This window comes from Taeniopygia guttata, chromosome 2 (assembly GCF_048771995.1).
Source record: "Taeniopygia guttata chromosome 2, bTaeGut7.mat, whole genome shotgun sequence".
Taxonomy (NCBI): Eukaryota; Metazoa; Chordata; class Aves; order Passeriformes; family Estrildidae; genus Taeniopygia; species Taeniopygia guttata.
The window spans coordinates 29,294,416-29,317,586 of NC_133026.1; the positions used below are offsets into that span (position 1 = coordinate 29,294,416).

General features: G+C 39.9%; 1 protein-coding gene across 1 annotated transcript in view; it reads right to left on the reverse strand.

The window, feature by feature from the left end:
• Nucleotides 1–18,176: 18,176 nt before the first annotated feature.
• CRPPA (CDP-L-ribitol pyrophosphorylase A) overlaps nt 18,177–23,171 on the reverse strand; it is a 119,097-nt gene continuing 114,102 nt past the window's right edge. Inside the window, exon 10 of the mRNA XM_072925564.1 lies at nt 18,177–20,055. Coding sequence (XP_072781665.1) covers nt 19,975–20,055 — 81 coding nt within the window. The 3' untranslated portion in view covers nt 18,177–19,974. The remainder of the gene's footprint in view (nt 20,056–23,171) is intronic.

The window sequence follows — 23,171 nt, forward strand, 5'->3', positions numbered from 1 at the left end:
ACTTCCAATCTTTATCATTTCAAGTATAGGCAAAACCAGACCACAGATTACTTCAGATAGGCTGACAAATGTGTCCTCCTCCTCCTACCTCCTTCCTAGAGCCATGGGATGGAAAGTAAAGTATTCAGCTAGGTCCTAGCTCCTCATGAAAAAACAAAGAAAGTGAGAAATCAAGTACTGGGCTGATTTATGTTCTTGTGAAACCAATTGCAGATATTTATGTGATCCATTTTGTGCCTTTGCTTGGTTCAAAGGGTGGTTAATGTCACAGCCAGACACCATCTTAGAGAAGTAACACAGCCCTACAATATTCATGTCTTTAGCTCCATTTATGGACAAATGTAAGGCTTCTCATGCCTTGATGATCATCTGAGAGATCAAAACATGAAAAGAAGAAAGTTTTTGATAACTCATATTTGTGCCTTCTCAGTCCTAAAACAGGCCTCTCTGAAGTACTGCACTGATTTCGGTCTCTGGAGCTTTGATGCTAAATTCTCAAAGTGGTATGTCAGCATGGATTTGGTCACATACTGATCACAGAGGGTCGATATTCTGACTGAAGACATGAATTGTCTGAAGAGGTTGTTTGTTTGTTTTGATTTGTTCTATTTGAGGGGAACCTTAAATAGATTTTCACAAAACACTATTTGCTTTTAAGCTTTGGCTTAGTGCCTATGAGTGTTTAGAACTTGTGTAAGGAAGTCATCTGTCTTAACCAGTGTAAGGTCAAACTTATTTTCCATGTTAATTAGACATATTGGATCTGATAAGTCAATGACAGTGCTTCATTTTAATCAGCAAAGACGAGGCTCTTGACGTACATAATGTATGTATAGCCTCTCCTAAACTAAGTGTAATGAGTCTGGAAATTATAAAATCACAGGCACTCATTCCAAGGCCCTGGAGATGTTGGATACTGTTTTGCTCCATGGGCCCTCACTTGTGGTAATAGAACGCTGGAATTCTACAGAGTAATTATCACTAAATTATAATTGCAGTAATGGATGTGTTAAGTCACTCTAGCAAGACCAGTCTTCTGAATATAATCACCTAAAAAGGATGTATAGTTATTTTTGCTTTAACCCAGTGGAAATGTTGAAGATATTCCCGTGATTTTTGAAACAGCTACATGCAATTTTTGGGACTTTCCAGAACAGTTCTGATTAACCCAGTAATAACCAGAAGTTTGTTTTTTTTTTTCCTCCTGTGCATCTGGAATATTGCCCTGTGCACTGTAGTCTCTCCTTTTGAGTCTTTTGCTGCCAGATAAAGGGGACTTTTTGGAATATATTTGTGGAAGTAAATTCCCAGTGCTATGACAGCTGTTCTGGAATGTGTTGTGACAAAAATAGCCACACAAAATCAATTTTAAAATACATTTTCCAGTTATTGGGGAATAACAGCTGGAGTAATTTCTTTGGAGCCTGTACTTTTAATGTACTAACACATATCTATTATATTTGGCGTATCCATAGTTATATACATTGGCCCTTTTTAATGCGTATTCTACCACAGTGGAGATTTAAACTCAAAGGATCCAAGGTCAAATAGTCTTCTCAGACTGCATTACGGCAGGTCCAGCACTCAGTTCAGCAGCTCAGCAGGTCCCAGCAGGTCAGCTTGGTGCCCCTGGTGTTCCTCCAGGCCAATCCACCTCTGGAGCAGCCAGCTGTGCCTGGCTGAGCTGGGTTGTCACCAGCCTGTCCTGTTACAGCCTCTTCTCCTGTCACCCACAGTGCCACTCAGTGAAGCTGCAGCTCTTGGGCAGTGTTACAGGGCACACCATGCTGTGTCCCTGGCACACTCCACACTGAAAACAAGGGCTTTACACTCAGGAGTCCTTAGGGATGTGGCATAAACACTGCTTTCAAAGGCTTCCATCACAACTTATCCTTCTCCCAGCTTTCCAAAGTCAGCTGGTGTGTTAGTCAAGAAAGCATCACAAGGGAAGGGTTTTCAACCATGTTTAAATGAGACATCATCTATTAAAAGGAGGTGGAAACAATGGAGGTTATATTAAGCCCCTCCAAATGCAGACAGGCCTTCTTTTGATCCTTCACACCTACAGGTCTGATTCCTGATGCCTTTGTGTCAGTTGCTTACTGACATTACTGCTAAATTCTGTTACTTCTATTTTATACTAGTGTGAGCATTAAGGAGCCAGAAAAACTAAATACTGTTACTAAGGGCAGAAAACCCTTCAACAGATGGGAAAATTATCCCACTTGGCAAGAGGCAATGTTTGGTGCTTTAAAAAAAGGAAAAAGCTTTTGGATTTCAGCCATCAAATCCAGTCCCAAATCTTGAGCTGTGCAGAGTAATTCCCAGAGCTCAAAAATGTACTGTGCTGCTGTGGATCATCCATTAAACTGTCTATTGAATGAGCTATAATGCTAAGCAGGCTGAGGAGAGCCTATCCTGCAGATTAATGTATCTCCAAATCACAAAACCTTCAGAAAGTATTTTTGTAGGTAGGGCAACTTGGTGCAAAATAAGTTTGTTTGCTGTGAGAGCCAAGATGTTAAAGCATTAGAAGCCCAGAAGAATATGTCTATTTCTAGGGGCTGAATCATGGCACAAGTATGCAACAAAATGGAAACAGAGTAAACACTAATAAGCAAAGAAAACTATATTGTTTTCTACCTCCATAATAAAATCTTAGCAACAATATATACAAAGCATTAAGAAAATATTTTCTTTCTTTAAGAGTAATTTTTAAAAAGGTGTTTTAGTCCAGTCAGTGGGTCTCTAGGAAGCCCACTGTGACTCTGTAACTCCTTTACAATAGTTGAAATGCATCAGTTTTAGCTGTTGTCTGGATAAAGTTTTAAGCAGCCACTGAATGTGTTCCTAATGTTGTCATCCCAGTATGAAATACCATACACACAGAATCATAGAAAAACCATCCTAAAATATTATGGAAAATGTGGGTTTACTTAAAAATTAACAAAATACCATGTTACTCAAGAATCTTGAACATCTAGCGACTGGGAAAGTTCTGTTTTTAACCAACTTAGCATATGAAAAGATAATTTTTCCCCCAAAAGACTTGAGCTCACTATCATTGGAATAAAACAGCATCATTAATCTGGGTGCCCTGCTTATAGGTAAGACACACACATATATGAATATATATATATATATCTTCAGTTTATAAGTGCTATTGGCAAAAAATAATAAAACAACAAGAGATGTGTTTATTATTTGCATTGCTCATGCCATCAAAATAAAAATGTCTTAGCTATTAGGTGAGTTAGTTTAAATTTAAGTCATAGTGTTATCAATTTTCATCAAAATACTCAGAAGTATTGTTTTACTTACTCATAAGTGTTGACTGTAGGCAAGTCAGCAGAGAGGGACGGGAAGTCTGTAGGCAAGGAATAGAGAAGGACAGGAAAAGGAAAGCAGAATTCATGGAACTTTCTATATGAAATATTTTCAGTGGCTTTATAGTGAAAAATCAATTATATTCTTCTTGTTCCCCAGCCATAATCTATGACCCCATAGCAACACAGCCATCCTCACTCATCCTCCATGGTTCTGTTGAACTCAGTTTTTCAGTCCTTCAATGTCCCATGATGCCTAAAGCAGAAGGGACACTAGAACATGTGTCTTAAAGAATTGGTTCACTTCTCTGTATTGGACTATATAATTTTCATTCATTATAATATTATTTCATAATTATGCCTTGGAGTGAGAAACATGTGGCACCCAAAGATTGCATGCATATTAATACAAACTTTGTGTTTGTTTGTTTGTTTGTTTTTTGCTAGTATTTTAGGGACATAGCCAGGTATTGGGGGAATATACAGTAGTTTCCTCAGTCTCTTTGTACCTCATGAGTCTTATTCCATTCTAGTACAGGCTGAGATATCTGGATACTGGGTGTTTGCAAAACACTGAAAATGAGTGCACAGCAAATGGGAGTTCCTCCCTTTAAAAGCTAAGTTGTTCCTTCTGGATGATGCTGAGAATTATTGAGACAAAAATTAGAGGAACTTTGTATCTTTGCCCCAGTTGAAGGAAATAGTAACAAGACAACCTGAACCAAACATGGACATAAGCAGCCTCAGCCCCCAGTGGAGATCCACATCAAGGTCATCTGTCAAATAAGCAACAGTGCAGTTTGTGTGCAGACTATTTCTTGTGACATATGCCCTTTTCTGGCACTGAAAGTAAGTAGTCTTCATCAGACTGGGACAATTTGTTTTAAATTGCAGCTAAAATAGATACATTGAATTTAAAGTGATAGGTCAAAAACAGAAAAAAAAAAAGTCTTACAAACATGATTTGTAGGTTCAGTGTACTGAAGGGCAAATATAGTCTTTCTCAACCAGCATGTGGAATCGCTTAGTTAAAACTCAGTGGTTTGCTTGAAATTGTAAAGACTATCCCTCAGCTTTCTGAAATACATTCAGGCAGAGAAAACTTGCATAGAGAACACAGTGGCCAGTAAATGTGTAATATCTACACCTCATATTTCATCAGCATTTTGATGCAAACTCCAGTTTAATGAAAGGATTCCACTGCTACAGGTCCAAACCAGAGAGCAAAGGTAGCAAGTGCTCTGTCCAGAAGCAAGGGGTTTTGCACAGAAGAACTGACCCAATCCCACAACTTAGAAGTGTAGACCAGTAATTTAGGGGCCATTTGCTCTTTGTCATTTGCCATATATGACAATCTCAAGAATCCTCTATTGGGACTATACACTTCTGTTTCACACTGCTATCAGGCATATAACTTTCTTAGTCATGCATGAGATAATGAGAAAAAAACCCAAGGTTTTTGGTTTTTGTTTTTTTAATTTTTATCTGTAAAATTAGGATGATACAAGCATTAATATTGACATTTCATAGCTGCTCCTAAATATCACATTATGAGAAACAGATCTCCAGGACTCTAACCAAGAAAGACTGTTTTTACTTGCTCTAGGAAAAGGTCTGGCTAATGCAATATTTTATTATGTCTGTAGAGACATTATTTTACAATACTCTCTTTTAGGGATCTTCCTCACAAATAATTCAGAATTTCAAATTATTTTAACATCACTAAAATGAATTTTTAGGCCACTGGATTCAGACTGTGCTGTATAAAATTTTTTAGTAGCTCTCTAAAACAAATACCTTTGGTCAGTGAGAGCTATTCAACACTGAGGGGGAAAATCTGATTACTAAAAGTTGGTGTCTGCTGCCAGCTTAACCCTGAGATTTCAAAGACATACACACTGAAAAAAAAAAAAAAAAAAAAAAAAAAGATGAAATGGCATTAGATATTTATAGGTGTATATAAATCAGATACACCTCTTTTTACCTCTTTTTAGGTACCTGAGTTGCTTCCTACATACCAGAGAAGTCATCCCACTGAAGATCCATGAAGGAGATGATTATTCATGATCTGTGTGTAACTGATTCTGTGTAGGAGACTCAGGACCGATGCCTTTCTGTGAAGGACTTGGTGTGCAAAGATGCTCCCAGAAGGCTCAGGGCTCACTACTGTGCAATCGCTTCTTTGCTACAATTATACACCGTAGCAGTAATAGTTCATGGCCTCCAGCACTTCTTAACAGCAATGGCTACTGCAGATGGTTTGAACTAGCCCAAGTGACCTTGCCCTAGCTAGTCTCAGAAATCCAAGTAAAGCCATGCAGAACTGCATGGACATGCTGGCTGCAAACATCTGGGGATAGTAACATCTTAAACTAACACAGCTGTCTGCAAATTGAACATCTGTCCACAGGCTAAGTATTCAGCTGCATAATAAATAGAACAAACTAGATTCACTTTGGATGACTTGAAAATATGATTCTTACTAGTAGATATCCTCTTAAATATTACAAATCCCTAAGTATTTCTTGCATTACAAATATGGCAATGATCATTTTCCTTCCTTGTGTCACAGTTCTCTTGTCAACTTGAAGAGAAACAAAAAGGCTGCAGAAGTTGTACAAAGCCACTTGTACAGGATGTTACTTTCTAGGGATTAGCACCTTTACTTTCAGAACAATAGTGGTAATGACACATACACACATATATGAATATATCTTCAAACAAGTCCTCCTAAAACAGAGCAGACTCTGTTGGGCTACAAATATGGAATAAGCAGTAAGTAAATTGAATGGATTGTTTGCTATTGCTAGATGTTACTGAGACTGTCCTATTCACAGGATCACAGAACCAATTGGGCCTCCAAGATCATTTAGTCCTACCAATGACTGAACACAACCATGTCAACTAGCACACAGCACTAAGTGCCACATTCCTTAAATGTCTCCCAGACAATGACTCCACCACTTCCCTGGGCAGTCCATTCCAATCTCTAATCACCCTTTTGTGATGAAATTGTTCCTGATGCCCAAACTAAACCTCCCCTGATCTGACTTTCTCAGTATCCATTGGTACAGAGGGAGAATCACTTCCCCATCTCCACTGGCCACTCTACCCCTGGTGCAGGCCAGGCTGCCATTGGCCTTCTTGGCCACCTGGGCACTGCTGGCTCATGTTCAGCCACTGTCAACCAGCAACCCCAGGTCATTTTCCATGGAACAGCTTTCCAGGCACTCTGTCCCCAGCCTGTAGTACTGTCTGGGGCTGTTGTGGCCAAAGTGCAGGACCCGGCATTTGCCTTGTTGAACCTCATGCCATTGGTCTTTGCCCATGAATCCAGCCTGCTCAGACCCTTCTGCAGAGCTTTACTACCCTCCAGGAGATCAACACTCCCACGCAACACTGACCCAGCTCTGACCTGACTTGGGCAAAAGCCTATGGCTACCTTAATATGTGTCAAGAGTTTGTAAGATTACATTAGTGGAATAAATTCTCAAATACACTGAGAAAAAATATCTATAAAATCAGGAGCATCTTTTGATGAATTCCACTGTGCCATGACGGTGTTTATGACACACAAATATTCTGCTTCTGCCACACTGTGTGACCTGTATTTGAGACTAATATCAGGAACAAGGCAGATTTCATCACATACTCCCAGAATAGCATTTACAAATGAGGCATTTTGGCAGATGTTCATTAGAATGATGATGAAGAGACAAAACTATTAAATATCCCATTATCAATCATGAATCATCAAGTATTCCTATTCATTGCTACACATACAAATCCCAGTGAAGAATAAAAATCGTGCAACAACAAATTCTCAATATACAATAACAATATAGAAATGCAATTATATTTACATCTGTATAATAATCAGTGATTTAGTCAAATAACAGAAATAGCATTCTTTGCTGAATATTTTAAGGACGGCTTTGATCTGACAAATACATACACTCGCATAGATAATTAGATAGATAGATAGACAGATAGATAGATAGATAGATAGATAGATAGATAGATGGATAGATAGATAGATAGATATCTCTACTTGAGTTCAATTCCTCCTTGTACTACTGAAACAAAATTAATTAATAACATTTGTGTGCTTTCTCCCTTTCTGAGTACTTGTGAAATATTCTTAAGAAGGGTTTCATAATACATAATGTCTAATTATTACTTATTAACAGCAACAGTACTTGTCAAAAGGATTTCTGTCTTCAGAGCAATCTGTACACATCAGGCCTCAGTTCATTATTGTGAAATAGCTGTTTAGAGCAGACTTGGACAAAACTCCCTCCTTGAAGACAGAGATGCATGCATTTGTGCTGCTGTAGGAACAGTTACTTCCCACAGCAAAGATGCATCCTTGTGTCACCACTGTGACCAGTCCCAGGATGAGCCTCCTCATTTGTCTCCTGTGATAGCAGTGGGGCCACAGCTCTGTCCTTAACTCTTACACAGCAAATGCAGGGTGGCTAAAGTACCCTTGTCTACCCTGATGAAATTATGCCTCCACTGGAAGACTGTAACTGCAGTGAACGAGCTGCAGGACAGCCTTTCTTAGGAAACTCTGTTAAGTCCTGATGCAGAGCAAGTTCCACACATTTTGTCACTATGTCTATTTTATGACCCTCAGTGCCTTTGTCCCACTGATTTGAGATGGGAGCAGAACTTTTTCTCGTGTCTTCATCTTCCTGTGTCCTACCATCAAACTGGCAGGGGTTTTTGTTTTTCTGGAAAAGATGCTCTCCGAGACTATGGAAAGTAGCTCAACTCAGTCAAAGGAAGTTGCTGTCAAGGCTCTGCTGTCATTTTCTCCTTTCAATGCTGCCCTTGAAGCTAGAGTGATGTGCTTTCAGGACTTCACTTGCTGCAATTTGCTTGCAGAAATATTGAGCTTTTTCAAAAAAATATTCACTCATTTCCTTCAGCATTACAGCTGTTAGGTTTTGATTCAAATTTCTCACTGAGTATGCAGGAGACTGAAACCACCACAGAGTTTGCTTGTGTAGTTCTGGGAAAAAAATTTCATAGTGTGTAATTTCTCCAGTTTGAATTGATGCCAACCAATTGGACAAGAGGCAAAGGGCAGAAACTGATGCACAGGAAGCGACATCCGAATGTGAAGAAGAACTGTGAGGGTGATTCAACACAGGAATAGGTTGGCATGGGATGTTATGGAGTCTCCTTCCCTGGAGATATTCAAAATCCATCTGGACACAAACCTGAGCAACATGCTCTAGGGGATCATGACTGAGCAGGAAGGTTGGACTGGATGACCTCCAGTGATGTCTTCCTACCTTACCCACTGTGTGATTCTGTGAAATCTGTTACCCCAGAGATAGATATCTGTTATCCCCACTGTCACTGCCTGGCTCAGCCTTGGCCTGTGGTGGGCCCATCTTGGTGAATTTAGTAACAATCCTCATCCTGAAAAAGTCCCATAGGAGGAGTCAGGGAGGTTAGTGTCTGGTAGGATTAAAGTGGGGCCTTTTTCTAAAGGATCTATACTTTCTCCAAAGAGAAGCAGAAAGTACTGATAGATTTCCTATTAACTAGTATCTGCTATAGAGTTCCTACACCTTAAGGAGCTTCTGCAGGGAACTGGCCCAGAAAAGTAAAGAGTTGGTAATACAGAAGATGAGTTCTCATAATTTATCTTAGAAATGTCTGAATTACTTTTCTCATGAATGCAAGGGTTTTTGTTTGAATTATGCAGTGTTATTTATTTACTTGTACCCAGTACAGGAATAGATCATCAAGGCCAAATTCTTCTTCAGGATGACAAATTGCAATTTCCTATGGTAAATGCTGTATGATTTATTTTTATTATCTATAGCATAAGAGCATATTAAAATGCAAGGGCTATGTCCCCCTTTTGCTATAGATTTATACCATACATGCTTTCAGTCACATAAAAGAGAAATTATTAGGAAGCTGGATTATTTTTCTCCCCATTCCATCCCTACCTTATCCTTATAGCACAACCTATGTCCAATACTGAGACCTCCTACTCTCCTACTGCTTTTTATTCCCCCATTTTAAAAACAGAACAGATCATCTTTTTTAGCTGGTGAGCAGACACACACCACACACACACACAAAAAACATGTGGGGGAACCCTAACAAAAAAACACACAGAAAAACCCCATGAGTCCTTCTGTAAAGGTAGAGCATAGCTTAAGGAGGAAGATAGAAGCAGGTTATATCCAGAACTGAGTTACATGATTTTTCAGTGCTTTAGAAATTGTACTTTTAATACAATAGACTAGCTGGCTGGAATGTTCCTATATAGAGATCAAATAGTTCAGCCAATGAAGCCAAATGGTAATAGAGACACTTCAAGTTTCTTTTAAGACAAATATAGTGGCTCGAGATGTCACATTTTTGCCTTATTTTGAATTTAGCTAATGAGGAAAACAAGAAAATTAAACATTTTTACCACCAAAACCCATAATTTATTCCACAATCAATGTTAACCTCTGCCTAAATTTATTTTCCTCTTTTGCACTTGCATATTATTGATTAACCACAGGAATGGAAGGATCTTTAAGTTCATCCCAAATAGAAAGCTTTTCTTGGTTTCCCAAGCATGAATTCCACAGTACTTGGATGAAAGAAAAAAAAATTTACAGTCTGGGTGGTAGGAGACAACTGGGGGAAGTGAAACTGGTAGTGGGAATAGACGTTTGATTCAACTGTAGGTAGAGTAAGATGTTTGCCCAGAAAATACAAAAGATAAGCCAACAATAAATGAATCTTAAGATTCAATTTACAAATGTAATAGTGGAGCGTGGAAATAGCATCAGCAATTCCAACTGGCAACATAACAGAAAAACAAACATCAGTGGGGTATTAGAAACTGATCTAGGAGGAAAAATGTCATTTACAGATAAGATATATTAAATGGGATTTGTCCTGTGCCTACAGCTCTTTTATGAAGAAGAAAGGCTCATGTAGTGAGAAGGGCCTCTGGAAATGCAACTGAAGGAGGATTTCCTTTGGCAGCCAGGAGGAAGGCTTGTAGCTGTCCCTCTGAAAGTCACTGCTGACCCCAGAAATCAGATAGGCTGCCCACTGGATATGGAGCCACAGAGCCAAGCCACATGGATTTCAGGGACCTTGAACAACACTGTCACAAACAGACCACTGTCCCAGGCCTCTGGGCTATGTAAATTCCACAAAAATCTGAAGACTGCCTCAGTGCTTGCAGCAGCCTAGGGTAGAGAGAGAGCTGAAATGAGCTAAAACTGCCTTAACTTCTCCCTCCCAAGTGAGTAGGAGTCCTGTGTTCTTTGGCAGGTGACACAGACTGTCACCCCTCACTGCCACTAAGATCCACATAGAGTATCCTTTAAATTTAAAGACAGACATATTTTGAGAAAAGGAGTGAGAATAATAAAGCCAGGAGAAATTGCTCTGGTATTCCATGAGAATGTCATAGCACCCACCATGAATCTCCTTGCATTCCAAGGAATGCAAGCCAAGCCAAGGCAGAAGGAGCTGCTACCTTTGGGCCAGGTCCCAGCACACAGCTTCTTCCATGTATTCCATGTACAGCATGCTTCCACTGGGATAGCATAGACTCAGGGGTTTCAGGGAAGAAAAAAAAAAAAAAAAAAAAAAAAAGAAGGTCAATTCATTCCCTATCTAAAAACAAAGCCGAAATGGAACAAGGAAAGCTAGAGGGATATTCTTATCCTAATGAAAAAATTAGTAGGCACACAAGCCCAAAAGGGAACAAGGGATATCATAAGCATTTCTTTGCTCTGACAAACTGTCTTAGCAGTGAGAGCACCAGAGAAGAGGCTGTCGGTGGCAAAAAAGAAGAAATCCCCGAAGTGGCCACAACATTCAAGGAAGTGTTCAGGCCTGAGTCAGCTGTTAATTAGGTAGCTTCAAATGCAAGAAACCATTTATAGGAAGCCAGGATTATGAAAAAAACAAAATCTCATATAGTCCATCTGGCATTGTGATGGGTCAGTGAATGTCAGATAGAACAGAGAGAAAGAAATGAAGGAAAAGCTTTTATGGTGGCCAGGAAAAGTCTTTAACTCCTTATGACCATCTCATTAACTTTTTTCCTCTCCATCAATTTTCAGTTCATCTAGATACTTCAGATTGGCTCATGGGCTGACTCATTCATTGAGGTGAATAAATTCCTTCCACCAAAAAAGCAGAAGGTGACATAATGTTTATCCTAGTGGCCTTCATAATCATTCCCCCAGTGTTCCAAGGACAAGGCAGAGAATCAGATGTTATGATGCACAGTTTTGTGGTGTTAATCTAATTTGAAACAAACATAAGTAGGGAAAACAATTCTCCAAATCTCTCATTTCAAATTATTTAACTTAGTGCTACTGGTGTGATCTCATCATTCCAAATTACTGGGTTAGGTAAATAAACTCCCCTAAAATAAATCTGCACTGATAGTTTCTTGCATTCTGTTGGCTTGAGTCTAATTTATTTTATGCCTATTGAATTTGTAGAACAGGCTCTTGTAAGTATTTTCCAATAACTTCTAAATTTCTACAATTGCTGAGATAGTGTCTCAGACAAAGACCTATAGGGCTGAAATAAAAATAGTGAAGGGTTCAAGATGACATCATGTTTTATGAACACAAGACGTGACCACAAATAACCTACAATAACCTTTAAAATTAGTTTTTTCCTGACTTCATAAAACAATATTTTATTTGGCAGGCCCTTGTTGGCAAGCACTTTGAGCAGTTCTATTTGTTTTCTGTAACCAGGAAGACACAACCAGTGTTTTCACATAGGTTTCCTCAATACTGTGGTTTTGCCATTTTTTGCCTCTTTATTACTGCCTGCTGCTGTTGAATATTTTTCTTTGGGATGTTTATTAAGAACAAGGATATGAATTTTAAAAAAAACCCAAACTTTCTTTGTAACAGCACTGGTGAATTTCTCCCACTGTAATATTACTGTATCAAAAACACAGAAATAGATCATGGTATCTAGAATGATCTGGTTGCTTTAAGTCTAAAGTTATGTAATAACATGCAGCTGGCTACATGTATATTATGAGAAACTGAAGGAAATCATCCCATATGTCCTTTGATGCATTAACCAAGACCAAGATTTAGAAATCCACCATAGCTTGTAACACCATATGAAATGAAGGAAGGGGCTTAGTCAGTGACTGAACTAAATAAAAAAAAAAAAGCCCTAAGCATTCCAGTTAAAGTAAATTAGAAATGAACATCATAGAGTGACAGAAATACTCCTGGTTTCTTAAGGGACTGTACCTGGGATTAGTTACTATTTCATTCCACCATCACCAGTGGTCCTGATTATGAGAGCCACAACTCAAGAGATGTGTTTTCATTCCATCTCCTGCAGCCAAATGGGATTGGTCTCTCTATTTGACACTGTGCAAGCTTTTGTTGTTTTGAGTTGTGCTGCTGTGGACGAAATGGACAATTTTCCCATCACATCCGTAGGAGTAGTTATGCTTCCAGTGTTTTAAATATGTTAATTTGGGAGTTTGTGGAGTTTTGGTGGTTTGAATTATTTAAATATATATATATATATACATATATACACATATATGTAGATCTATAAAAATATAAATCTCTATAAGATTTTCATCCAGTATAGTTTTAACTAAGATAGGAATTTCGTCTGCACTCCCAAATTGCACTATTCAGCAAATCCTATCTTCTCTGCTGTCCCCATCCCTACACCAGGAAAAAAAAAAAGAATAAAAAAGGATTTTTATGTTTGAGCAGAGGACATGCAATTAAGAGGAGCTTTTTAGCTTCTGTGCAGTTTGGAGCTCCTAGAAATCACTCTTTCTTCTGTACAGTGTGAAGCTTGAGTGAATAAGGTAGGTTCCAATAATTAAACTTGCTCTATTGACCTAACCAAAATTAACTGGCCATGCAACAATGTAGCTGTCCATGTAAAAACAGGAAGTCAGATTTCCCCAAGTAACCCTTATTCACCATGAGAAAAACAGCTGGTGCTCTCCCTTTACATGCAAGTGTGTGGGGCATGGATGAAAGATGTACACTTCTGATATCCTCTCTTTTAAAAGGCCGTGTTTTTTGTTCCAGTGGAAGTTTTCCAGCACTCAGTTCCTGAGAGGTAGGGCCCCAAGATAGTCTGGTCAAAATAGTTAGAATCATATCTTTGTAAGGAGAAGTCAGTGAAATCAAACAAAGAAGCCACATTAGTATAACATGAATAATCCTCCCTGACCTCCAAAGAGAAAAATAATAAAGGATTTATTACGCTTTTTTTTTCCCTCCCTAAGAAAGAGTAATAAGAAAAATCCTCCTTACAACAACAATAACCACTGTTTCAGAATCAGAGCCTTTGTGTCACTGTTTTTCAGTAGTTACGCTACATTTCTCCCAGTACACTGCTGGGATTTTTTATTTTTTATTTTGCTACGCATGCTCGCACATCTGCTCCACATGTGTGATCAGCGACTAGATTTTCTGAGCTGAACGTCCTGTTAAATGGACAGAGTGGGCAGATCATTCCTTAGAGAGCAGAGAATCTGCCTCTGGTGGATTGCTGCCAAATGCAATGGTGTAATAAAGAAAAGAAAGCTGCTCGTTCGGATTGCTCTGAAATGAACTGTGTCCTCTCCTAAAATTCCATCTGGTTAAGATCCCTGGAGGCGCAGTCCAACACACCTAGGTCTGGCAGTCTGTGCATTTGATGGCTGCAAACATCTCTCTGTAGGCTGACTGGGGGAAGGCAGGATCATTAAGAATTAGAAGAAGTGAAACCATTGTACTCATTCCCTTTCACCCACCCAGACAAAATTACAGACGAGGGTTGTGGAGGTGAATGTACTTTCTGTTGCTGACACTGACAGATAATCTTTAAAATAGGTGTTGTAGGCTTTGACTTTCTCTGTATTGTCTAAAATCTTTGTTTTCAGCTGGTGGAAACCAGCAGCAGTCTGGACTGATCATTCCTCCTCAAGTTTGGCCCTTACTGCATTAATCAAGGGCTTTGTAGTAAACTGCATGAAGGAGATTGAAGTGAGCATTTTGGTGTGTGTGCAAGGAAATCCAGCTTCCAAAAACACCAGAGACTGATAACAGATGTACAAAGTAAGAGAAGAAATTAACAGATGCTTCCCAGTTTGGGCCATAATCGTCGATGAAACCCAGCTCAAATGGTTCATAGGTCACATTAGAGTCTGCTGCAGATTTATTTGGCTCTTTGCTGATGCTGGCAAAATTAAGATTGCAACTTCAAAGTGCTGAAGTATGCCTGAATACAAGCTGATTTGCTGAAGTAATACCAATACTGCTAAAAGGATTCTTCTGTGAGTTTAGTGGTTAGTTCTGCACCAGGCAATAGTATTACATTGGTTTAATCCATCTCTGTAATAGATGTCCTGTAGAACATGACAGTTCTATACTCAACAAACCAAATATTTCATTTTAATTTTCTTCTCAGTCTGCATATATCCTTGTGAAATAAACAGGGCCTGGGAACAGTCCTGGGCATTGAATTATGATCATCTATGGTGTTAAAGAGTTAGACATCCCTCAAGGCTGCTGCCAACTACCCTTCAAACCACTCCCAGGCACAAATCAGAAGCAGGGGATTTCCAGAACCATTCCCAAAAGACAATCGGCAAGCAGACACATGGTTGTGAAGGATAACAGTGTTTACTAGAGCAGAGCTGTCTGCCCTATATTCGTTGGCCTCAGCTCCTGGGAACACTCTGGGAATGTCTCAGCTGCTCATCCATAGGCCTGGACAACTCTCAGCAGTGAGACATTATTTTAAGGATAGTCAGAGTCTACCACTTTTTGAGACAGGGCTGTGGGTTTGGGGTGTTTTTGTGCCACAGACAATTTTCTTTGTAAAAAAACACAAATCATTAAGTTCTGAAATTATTTTCAAGGCTCTCCTCTGCAGTTACCACTGGACAGGGCTTTGTTTCTGTGATTGTTCTGGAAGGTATTGGGCAACTGAGTGCCTGCAGTAGTGTCACTGATGGGGTGGGTCTCACAGCCTCTAGCTAATGTAATCACATTGCCCCACTGAATACACCCTTAAAATATTTTGGTTTGTTTTTCCTTTACCAGAGGTGTTTTAAAATAACTAGCTGCCAGTTAAATTGTGGATTCCCATTGTCCTTGTTTATCCATCTGCTTGTAATTGTGCTGGTTTTGGTTCAAGATGATTTTTAACTAATTTGAAATCATTAATTTGATTATTGCTTTCCACCCAGAAAGAAATGGCCAAAATCCAGGTTCTGCCTTTGCAAGACTTTTCAAGAACTTGGATCCAGCTCAAATACAAATGAATTATTATTTTTCAAATTTCTCTTGAGTCATATATTATAAAAAATTTGCATTAGAAAGAATTACAGAGGGGGTGTACCTTAAAGAAGTTTCTCCTTTGGCTTAAGCCATTATTTTAACAACTATACAACTGAGAAAAACATCACTTTCACTAATAGATGTGCTGGCTCATCAGGTCTCACACCAGGTAGTCCAGGGAAAAGCTCATGTTTAACTGGTACTTTCTAGGCTTCCTTGCAAGAACCTGCAACCTGGCAGGAATTCCTTACCCAGCCAGCTTCCAGTGCCATGGAAGGTTTTGTCTAAGGTGAACACTTTCAGGCTCTTTGCTCCCAGGCACTGGGGATAAAAAGCAGAACCAAGGGCCAGGACTTGAAGGGTTTCCAGACAGTTGGGAGTAAGCTCTGATGCACAAAACTGTGAAGCCAGTGACTTTTCCACCTTGACTTTCTGCTGCTCAGATTTTGAGAAATGCAAGGCCTTTGGTGTTCCGTGTTCTAGACTCAATGAACCATCTTTCTTCAATTAGTAGTCTGTGACAGATCATTCCATTAGACTATTTTTGATAGAAATTAGTAATAGATATAAGGTAGAAAAGAGTGAGAGGTAGAAAATAAGATATAAGGCAGAAAAATAAGATATAAGGTGATATAAACAGTGAGGGGAACTTTTATTAATTAATTACTAGGATTAATTAGTGGTATGTGAAAAAGTTGAACTCCTAAAACCAGATGAAGGTTGTCCAGTTTGGCAGTGGGAGATAGCTAGGGAAGGGGCTTAAATATTTTCATCCAGACCTCAGATTAGATTTAAAATATGTCAGGATGAATCTAAGGAAAACATACTTGCAAAATAACACTATTTAATTAATATAAAGTTATTTTAGTAACATAAAGAGTTCTCCAATCATTTCAAATCCAGATCCTATTATCAATTATTATGTACAAAAAGAGGATTTAGCAAATGGGACAAGACCATTACGACAAATGCTGAAAAAAGATATTCACTCATTATCTAAATCATGGTGACAGCATAACTACCAAGGAGGTAAATGAACTAGATTTCAGAGCCCATCATTTGAAATTAACATGTTCTGTGGTTTCTGTAAATTCACTTAGAGGTTTTCAGTATTTTCTTGTTTTCTTCCTGCCTTTCCATGTCCCCATTTGTGCACAGCCTTCCCCTCTGTTCCCCTTAAGCTAAAATCTCTCAGGAGAGCATTTTCCTTGTAGTGGCCACAGCACAGCATGGCAGCAAATGTGGCTCCTGCTAACTAAAGGAGGCTGGGGATGCACCACCTGTGCTAAGAGGGGTCTGCAGTGCCTCCTGCCAACCAAACCTGTGGGGGAAGACAGGGGCAAAGAATCATCTGGAAGTGTACATGGGAAATACAGAGTTAGTTTAAACAGAAAGGATTCCTTCTTTGAAACTTAATCAGCTGAGCAAGGAACTTTATCCTAAGTGACTTTTCCTCGTCGTAAGAGTAGAACTGAAAATCAAAGTTTATCTGCACAAGAGCATTAAATTTGAGGCTAATAATCTCACCCACCTTGTGAACAGCTCTGCTACCCTTTAACAAGCTGGAAAGTGTTCCCACTGCCTTTGGTGGAGTTGTGGATTGAGTCCTCCATATAGGTACAGTAGAAAGCCCCTCATCAAGCTAATTAAGCTTCATGAAGTCAAACTGTCCTATACTTTGTGGTTCTGCTAAAACGTATTTAATATTAATTGAAATCTTTGTCATTTTATAGAGTTACATAAATGAATGGAAAGGGATATAGAGGAAGTGTTGTATATGATAAATAGGCTTTTTAGCATATATTGGGGTACAGAGGCAGAGCTCTTCAGAGCCATGTAGCTGTCTGCTACTGTACCTGGATATGGCTTTCTAGATCTTATAAAACTTAACAAAGACTCCATAATATAGTACTGTTCCATACCACACCACACACCTCTTCATTTTGCAAACACTATGACAGCATTAGGGACTAGTGAGAGAGAAAAAAACCCCTAATACTGGGGAAAAATGTGCCAAAGTTTGCCAACTTTGCCTCCTAAGTGTTCAGTACTGTTCTTAAATTCCTCAGCAAGTTGTTCTTAGGTGAAAGAACAACTTGCTGAGTCTGCCAAGTCTTGCGAGTAAACATTTTGTGTTGGTCCACCCACAATGCATTCAAATAAGAAACTGGAGCTTATTCAGTGTGACTCAGGTTTAACCATCTCATTTTCAACATAGTTCACTCATCATAGCCTTTCAGATTCTTCTCTTCATGTTTGTTCTCAGCCTCCTGAAGTTTCCTGCCTGCTCTTTCATGTTTGACATCTGGCTTAATCAGACTTAGGTTATCACTATATTTGTGAACACGTCTGATGAAGGTGCCTCTTATTACTTAGCTGCAGTCTGGTTTTAAACATTAACATCTTAAATATTGACAGGTTCTATTCTTGTTCCACAAACTGCATATTGTTTACATGTGTTTCTCCTAGGCCTACGGACATTAAAAGGCAAACAAATATATATATGCATACATTTACATCCAGACACTTTTTATATATAGATTATAGATTTTATTTATTGATAGATATAATGCAATGATATATATACAATATAGGCAACCTTTGAGCAAATTTTTTTCCATGAAGATTTGGCTCTAAAACTCAATATTTCTGAATTATAACAGCACCTGTTGATCTTTCTGTCAACTTAACATCATAACAGACTTCTGCTGACAATAGAGCAGCACAGAGTTTCAGAGCACCCCGTACTTGAGGGCCATTTCCATGTGCAGTTGATAAGTTAGTGGCTGTACCAGGAAGAAGAAGATAGTATTTAAAAAATGAGAAGAAAAGCTTTGTCTCTGATATTATGGAGCAGGAGAGGAAAAAAAGAAAGGGTGTAGGTAGCACTGTTCTAGGAAACAGAAGAGGGATATGAGAGATTTCTGGTCTCCTTTGGAAACCTGGGTCAATGAGATTTTCCAGTTCACAGAAGACATGGAAATAATAATCCAAAATAGGAAAGAGGCCTTCCACTGGAAAAGCACATGTGAAGCTCATGATAATATGGGGCTGGAGATGTTGGATTTGAGGCTGACAATAGCTGCCTATGACGCGAAGAGAAGCTTTGCAGCTGGTGTAGCAGAAGGGAGATTGGCCAGGCTGAGATACAGTCTGGAAAGGAGCCTGACCAGGAGCTGCCAGAAGGCTTTGACCATTCTGAGAAGTGTGTGCAGTTGTACATGCTGGCAGCGGGCTCCCAGTTCTGCCCCTCCCTGAAGCTGCTTTGGTTTCTACCCCTGAACTGCACACTGAAGGATAGAAATCTCTACAGTGGGGAAAGACAACCAAAACAACACATGAGCCTTTATCTTAAGAATACGTACAACCTATGACTTAAATCCTGTTCCACCTCAGAAGAAAAGAGTGCAATGGTTTTTTTCTGGTGACTACTGAGCTATATAGTTTCTTGGCCTCCATTCCTCAGGAGAAATCTGGTAAAGTACCTTGGACAATTTGTCAAAACTTCTGCTCCTGTTCGGACCTGACGAATTGGGCGACATTTAAGGAGTTTGGATTGTTCCAAAGAGGAGAAATTGGTCAGAAATCAATACCTCTCTCAAACTATTTTATGTATTTTTAAGGAATGGATTGAACCTCTTTTCCTGAGGAAAAAACCCACAGTTACTCACTGTATCAATGTCCTTCTAAATTACCTCCCCACAAGGACTCTCCTGAGACTTTTCAGGATTGCACAACAAGCTGTTCGTTGGTATCTGCTCCTTCTTCTTCTGTACCATGAAAAGGAATATATTGCAGAGGAATCAAAAGTAACAGAAGCCAGGCTAATAGAAGAATCAAATTAACACAGTCATGCCAGGCCTGTGTTGCAGGTGAGATGGTAAGATTTGCAGAAGGCAGTGTTTGTAAGTGCAAGCCCAGAACAATGCACAGGAAGCTGATTTTTGAGGGGGATAATGTTTACAATCTTCAGAAGCAGCACCTTGAAGTATGGCTGGACCACTAGGATACTGTGAGGGATATCTAGGCATGTTTTTTTCCTACTTACATTTATTTTTCTCATTTAGGCAACCATTAAATGAAATAATACCCTTTTTGTTCTTTCACACAGACAGCTGAGATTCCTCAGTTGCTTTCAATATGTCCTTGTATTAGCATGGAGACCAGTGGCACTCCATGAACAATTTGTTTACTTGATTCCAGGTGGTCAAAACTGCCAACTTCAGGGGAGCTTCACTGGACTGTCTGTGACTGAAAGTACAAGGAAGAGTCACAATTTCAACAGCTGTTTTTTCTTTCTGTGAGTAGCATACAGAAAGAGATAGTTAAACCACATGGTGCTTTGCAGTTGTACCTGGAGTAAGCTCCTGATCTTCAGTGTGGACACTGGATTTTAGTTGGAGCACCTGCAAACCAAAATTAGTCATGTTAGTTTCTTATGCAACACCTAGCTAAATCCTTTAAAACAGCTGGATTGTCACAGTCTTCCATAGAAACAGCCAGTGAGCTATTATGGGGAGGGGTCACATTTTAAGGAAAGGTGGGGGCAGAGGCAGCAGCAATTCTTGATGGTTTGCTGCTGTCAAGAAGTGCAATTGCACTATCTTGCTGTCAAGGCTAGGGGTAAATCAAGACCCAGAAATTGTGTCTCTCAGCAAAATAGGAACAGCTCTCCCTGGCTATTACACATTGCTTGCTGTCACCTATAAACCTCTAATGAATGTTTATAAAGTATGTGGGACCTTCCCACGCAAAATGTTATATATGAACCACTGAAAATTAATTTTTATTGTGTAGTTGTTTAAGTTAATGCTAACAGTAACTAGTGGAAAATTTAGATCTCTGTCTCAAATAGATCAGAATAATTGGAAAGAGCTGACTGGATAAAATATGTGAAATCTTAAAAAAGTTTGTCTGAAAAGTGGGATGTGCCCACGGACAGAGAAAGGGAATCTGTCATTTATTAGCACTTGTATTTAATCTAATGAGAAAGATCAAGAATACAGCAATCTGATACAGACAGAATATTGTCTAAGCATATTGCACTGATAACAGTCAGCACTTAAGTTGGATCAAGTATGTAAAAAGATCTGGTATGTACAAGATATTCAAACATCTTACATGTAAATGGTCTTTAGACAATTTTGACATTGAGCAAAGGACTCCAACTACATGGAGCTACGAATCTTCTCTGAGCTGGGGTGAGGCACTTACTAACTACACCTCTAGCACTAGTGCCTAAAATAAGTCGATGCAACAAACAGTGCAAAAGAATAAAGAGATTGATGACAACTGAGAATAGCACTGACTGGCCCTGGCTTAAACACTGGACCTATAAATTAACTGGTGTGCAGGTGCAATTCTGAACGTGCCTTTGTGCATGTGCGTGTACTTTCAGTGTCTGCCAGACAGAGATCACAGGGAGCTATTGCAGCTCCCTCAAACCCTCTTGGCTCTGGCAGTTGTTGAGGAGCTGGTAATTGTTTTCCCAAACTACATACCAGGTGCAGCTCCCTTGGCTCTAGATTGTCATTCACAAAACCGCTCTGGACCCACTTGGGAAGAGCCCTAGTGAGAACCAGAGGATAAGTACTTTGGTATGGAGCATATATTTATCTTCAGCCTTTCTGATTCTATCCTTAGCCACTAATATGTGATTGCATGACATTATTTTTAAGATAATGAATTACAAATTACTAATGCAATTTTTAAAAATTCTGTGCAGGGTTTGCTGAACAATATATTTTGTTCTTGTAAACTTTAAGTTTTTATACAGCTTAAGTTTGATGGCGGTACCTGTGAGCCTGGAACTAACTGACTACATCAGAGGGCAGAGATTTTAAGCTGTCATTCCTTAGCTGGAAATCCACAGCCTGAACCTCGGAACATGCCAGGAAGCTGCCCTTTCCCCGCACACACGCATCCACCTCATAATTTCATCAAGTACTTTGCATTCGCTAAACCCATCGCCCAAGCTTTTTCACACACAGCACCGACATCGCAGCTAACGGGGTCAGGCGCTCAGCGCCGCCCGCTCCGCATCGCTGGTGTTGGACTCCCCCTGCAGGGAGAGCCCCTCGCTCCCCGCATCCCCCACCCCGCACCCCTCACGGCTTTCCCGCTGAAAAGGCTGCTAAAGACCTGTACGATTACCGCAGGAGCTACCTTAACCTCATCACCGCTTACTTTCTCTCCTCTTGCTCAGTATTTTAGGGTTTCCGCCCATTTCTTTGTGGCTCTCAGGTGTTGTTTTCTCCGTCCCTCCCGTTCTGGTACAGCCCCCTCCTCCTGCATTGCTGCCTCCAACACACCTATATCATCTCCCTCACCACCCCTCTGTGGCAAAGCTGAGGGACACAGATGGTTTTTTGGTCCCTCCATGAAGTCTGCCATTTGAATATTGTCAACCTACATGAAAGCCAGAAAATGGCTTTTTTTTTTTTTTTTTTTTTACTATATGTAGTGAGAGAAAAATGAAATTTTGAAACATCTATCTGAGTATTTTTAATCAAAGTAAAACAGTTTGGCATCCAAGTGCAGCTTGTTTCAAATGCTTTGCTTTGTTTGGGTTTTTTTGTATTAAACTGCATTTCCCTATAATAGTGTATTGCCCCATGGGAGGAATATTCTGCTGTTTAATGCCACATCTTGCCGGTGGAGTAGTCTTCCTGGCTGAACATCTTTCACAAAGATTCCAGAGTTGTCCAACTTCCTTCAGCTGCCTGCAGCTTGCTCCAGTGCCTCAGAAGAAGAAGAAGATGGCTGTCCCCTGGCATTTGGCAGACGATGGCTGCAAGATGGGGATGAGAGCCTGATCCGCTCTCCTCCAAAGCTAGCACATAAATATAGAAATGCTGAGCTATGGCTTTGCGAATTGACTGGAGCCTGTGCGTTTTAAATGAGCTAAAAAACGTGATTTATTCTGATTTGCTTCCAAAGATCACTTCAACTTAGTAGACAACGTGTTTTCTTCTCAAAAATTCATTCAGGTGGAATATTCCCAAGTGTTGTCTCCTCCTCATCCTACCAAATGTCGGCCTCAGCCCAAGGCAGAGAGCAGCCAGCAGTGAGGAGGGATGTGGGTATGTTGGGATGTTTCCCACTGACAGTCCCTGGGGTGAGCGTGGTCCTGAGCTCAGCCACCATCCCCAGGCCTGGTAGGGGCTGAGCCGGCATCCAGGTTGGGCTGACGGTGCAGTGTACCTGCAGCAGAGTCTGTGCAGAGATCAAGAAGAAAGCTCTGCCTGTCCCCAGCCCTCTCCTCAGGTCCCCTGGCCAGCCCCACCTTTGTTTGTAGTGGCACAGCCTCGGCTGGCAGGGTTACACAGCGCTGCTCCCCTAGTGCTGCACACACAAGTTGGAAGCCCAGTCCTCTGTTAAATGCCTCCAAAAAACACAGTTCTTAACAGCAAAGGTCAATAGTTCTGTCCAAGAAGTCTTTCAGCTCAAGTCACGGTGTGATAAACAACATAAACAGGGATGAGCATTCGTAAATCTACTGCACAACATCAAATGAGTCAAA